Source organism: Rhea americana, unplaced genomic scaffold (genome assembly GCF_003343005.1).
Source record: "Rhea americana isolate MKP2758 unplaced genomic scaffold, rheAme1 scaffold_103, whole genome shotgun sequence".
Lineage (NCBI taxonomy): Eukaryota > Metazoa > Chordata > Aves > Rheiformes > Rheidae > Rhea > Rhea americana.
Genome location: NW_028185073.1, coordinates 2,756,728 through 2,759,865, shown reverse-complemented (window position 1 = coordinate 2,759,865; position 3,138 = coordinate 2,756,728). Strand labels below are relative to the sequence as shown.

Genomic DNA, 3,138 nt, shown 5'->3' with positions numbered 1-3,138 from the left:
ACACACACACACACACCACAAAACCACATAGTAAGGATAAAAGGTGTCAGGAAAGCTGTGCTTCTGCTGTAATAAGATGTTTTGTTTAGGAACAGTGTTATCATTCCTAATGTTAGACCACTTAAAAACAACTTTTTAATATAAACTGCAGCCACATGAGGAATTTTTATTGCTCTTGGATAGATTAAGCTTACAGATGTTTTAACTTTCAGACAATTTCTTACCAATAGAATTACCAACAGAAGCAGCAGTAATGCAAAACAATCTTTCCTACTGCCACACCTAATCAAAGTTTGAAAATACAGATATACGTGAAATGTCTCCATCAGGGACATCCCCACCCTTCTCCAGTTGGTACTGTGTTGTTACACAGTTTGCATAACAGCCTTGCCTAAGCTGAAAAATGTTGCCAACGTATATAGATTAACTATGCAAATATATAACCCTGTATGGACATTTTTCTCCTGCATAGCTTTTTTCCTCCTAATTAGGATAGACTCCTAACTAGGGGAGTCACATGAATATTTTTTAAACAGAAATTGCAAATAAAAAAGGGAAGTGTCTACTTATGCCATTATAACTCGCCATTTTAGGAAATCGTGAGCTTTATGAATGATAAAGTTGAAGAATAAAACTGGAATTGCCTTGCCCTGTTCTCACATTGCATATCTGAGTTCTGGTAGCAAGGGAGTAAGATTTGTCTTTATCTAAATTAACAGAACACACTTAATAATACAGTTCTCGTGACGTTTTACTAATTTTGCTATGGCTCTTTAATACAAAAGATGTAAGAAGGAAATAATACACCATATGTACAGAACAAATCCCACACTGCTAATTGGAAAGACAGTGTTCTCTCTAATAATACATTGATCAGGAAGCAAGTCTGACTCAGAATACAATGTTCTAGGCACAAGATGTTCAATGTGAAGTTGCACAACTTTAGGCTGAAGCTTTTAACTGGTCTTCTACAGGCTGTGTGATTTTCTTCTAGCAATACAGCATAAAACTAGTGGCAAAAATCTACATACCAGATTACAAAATATAGTTAGTACATCAAAGTGTAAGGAAAATAAAACACTACAGTGTACAGACAAGTTTTCTGCACCTCATGCAAGTGTCTATATTTTTAAAATTCACTGTTGCATGCAGCGCAGGAGTCTGCATCAAGTCACATTCTTTTCAAGTTTACTACAGGGGAGAAGGAACAGCATAGCAAATGGAGTAAATACCAGTGAACTACACACACTGTTAGCTAATGAGGTCCTGCTGTACAATGAGAACTTGTATACAGCAGAATATCACTAATTCATAGTAATTAATTGTGAGACTACTTCAAAATAATTGTGCAAATTAGTATGTGAACACACAAAACAATGCATGAAGATTTTCATTTAGGTTGACAGTACTGGCTTAGTTTTAAGTAACAGCATAGTTAAAAAGGTATTAAAATAAGCATGTGTATCACATTTATGCAAAGTCTCAATAATAAAAAGCATTATAACAGCTTAATATACTAAATCCAAAATATCATGAAGAAACCACCTAGAATGACTTTTAAGATGTAGTTATTAATGACAGTCTATATTATCCCCTCTTACAGACCTAAATATAACCTCCAGCTCCCCTTCCCCCCAAAACTCCCTAGAGTTCTTTCCCTTAAGGGCAACTTAAAAATAAATGAAAAAAATAAAATCGCTCTTTCAGCTTCCAATACGGGAATATCTTGATTAAAACACATTTCCCATGAGTGAATATATCAAGAAATATTTACACTATTCAAGTAGAAAGAAGAAAATTAAATTCCATCTCTCCCTCCCTTCCCCCAATATTAATAGGATGGAAAAGCTTACCTAAAAAGAAAATCATTGTACAAATTAAAAAGTTTATATTTTTAAAACATTTTATCACTGATGTATTATTCCTGTCTAGAATCTGTCTTTTCAGGCTGTGATTTTCCCGGCTGTTCATTGTGGCGGCTGCTTCTCGCGTGTGATGTCATCTCAGACTAACCAGATTGAACTGGCCAGGAACCCCACAGAAGCTTCAGGGCCTGAAGTTTACACTCAAATTACAATGTGCTGATGAGCAGCGTAAAGCCCAGCAAGAGGGACCAAAACGCTAACAAAACAGGCAAGTGATCCTAAAACAAACATAGTGAATATTGATGTAATCGTCTTTACTGGCTACTAAGCTTTGTACGTTTCCATGGAATTATTTAGCTAGTTGCATTTTAAAGTTTTTTTTTCTTCCACTAACAGGTTTTCAAAGCATGATGCTTACAGTTATCCATSAAGATTACAATTAACGCAGCCAGAAGTTTTGGGCTCTGATCAAAGCCTCGCTTTAACAAAAAAAAAAAAAAAGTATCTAAAACTTTATCATGTCTCAAAGTTTTCTAAAGCAATCTGCTGAATTTCTGTAGTGCCACTACAACTGGATCTGAGGTTTTGTATTCCTGCTGTTTATCCGTTTCCCTCAATCAGATAGACTCAAAACGCTAACCATTGTCTCTAGTGCGTGTTATATRGAGATACATGCAGGTTTCACGTATTATTTGAATATGCATGATATTGTTGAAAAACTCACAGTCGTGCCAATCGTGTAAGGCACTGGAAGGCAGCAGCTCATTTGAAAGGGCAATTTCCTACAGTCCGCGGTAAAGTGACTATTTAACCACACCTTCCCCCCACGTCGRACTCCTGGGGCAAAGCGAAGGCACTGTTGCACGCGGATTCAGGAACGGTTCCCAGACAACTCCCATCTGCTGCACAAGTTTTCCTGCGGATCCCAAACCCGAGGGCAAGTCCCGCAGGAAGCACGCTCCTGCGGCGGGAGCGGGAGGACACGGACGGGCGGCGGGCGCAGCTACCTCGCTAGAGCTGATCCTTCATTTCACGCGGCGCGGGAGGCCCCTCTGCTCCGCGCCTGGAGGGGACGCGCGGCGGGAGGGAGCCAAGCACCCCGCGCACGGCGCGGCCCCGGCCTGGGAGGCCGGAAGGGGGCGAGCGGAGGGCGGGCAGGGGGCGAGGGGAGGGGGCGAGCGGCGGCCGGGGCGCGGCGGGCACTTACAGACGCGGTCATCCATCTTCAGCGGCCTCCGGAGGCGGATGCTGGCCGGAATGGTTTTCTCCATCA

General features: G+C 40.8%; 1 protein-coding gene across 1 annotated transcript in view; it reads right to left on the bottom strand.

The window, feature by feature from the left end:
- GLDC (glycine decarboxylase) overlaps positions 1-3,136 on the bottom strand; it is a 40,049-nt gene extending 36,913 nt beyond the window's left edge. Inside the window, exon 1 of the mRNA XM_085307159.1 lies at positions 3,073-3,136. Coding sequence (XP_085163285.1) covers positions 3,073-3,136 — 64 coding nt within the window. The remainder of the gene's footprint in view (positions 1-3,072) is intronic.
- Between the last annotated feature and the right edge of the window lie 2 nt (positions 3,137-3,138).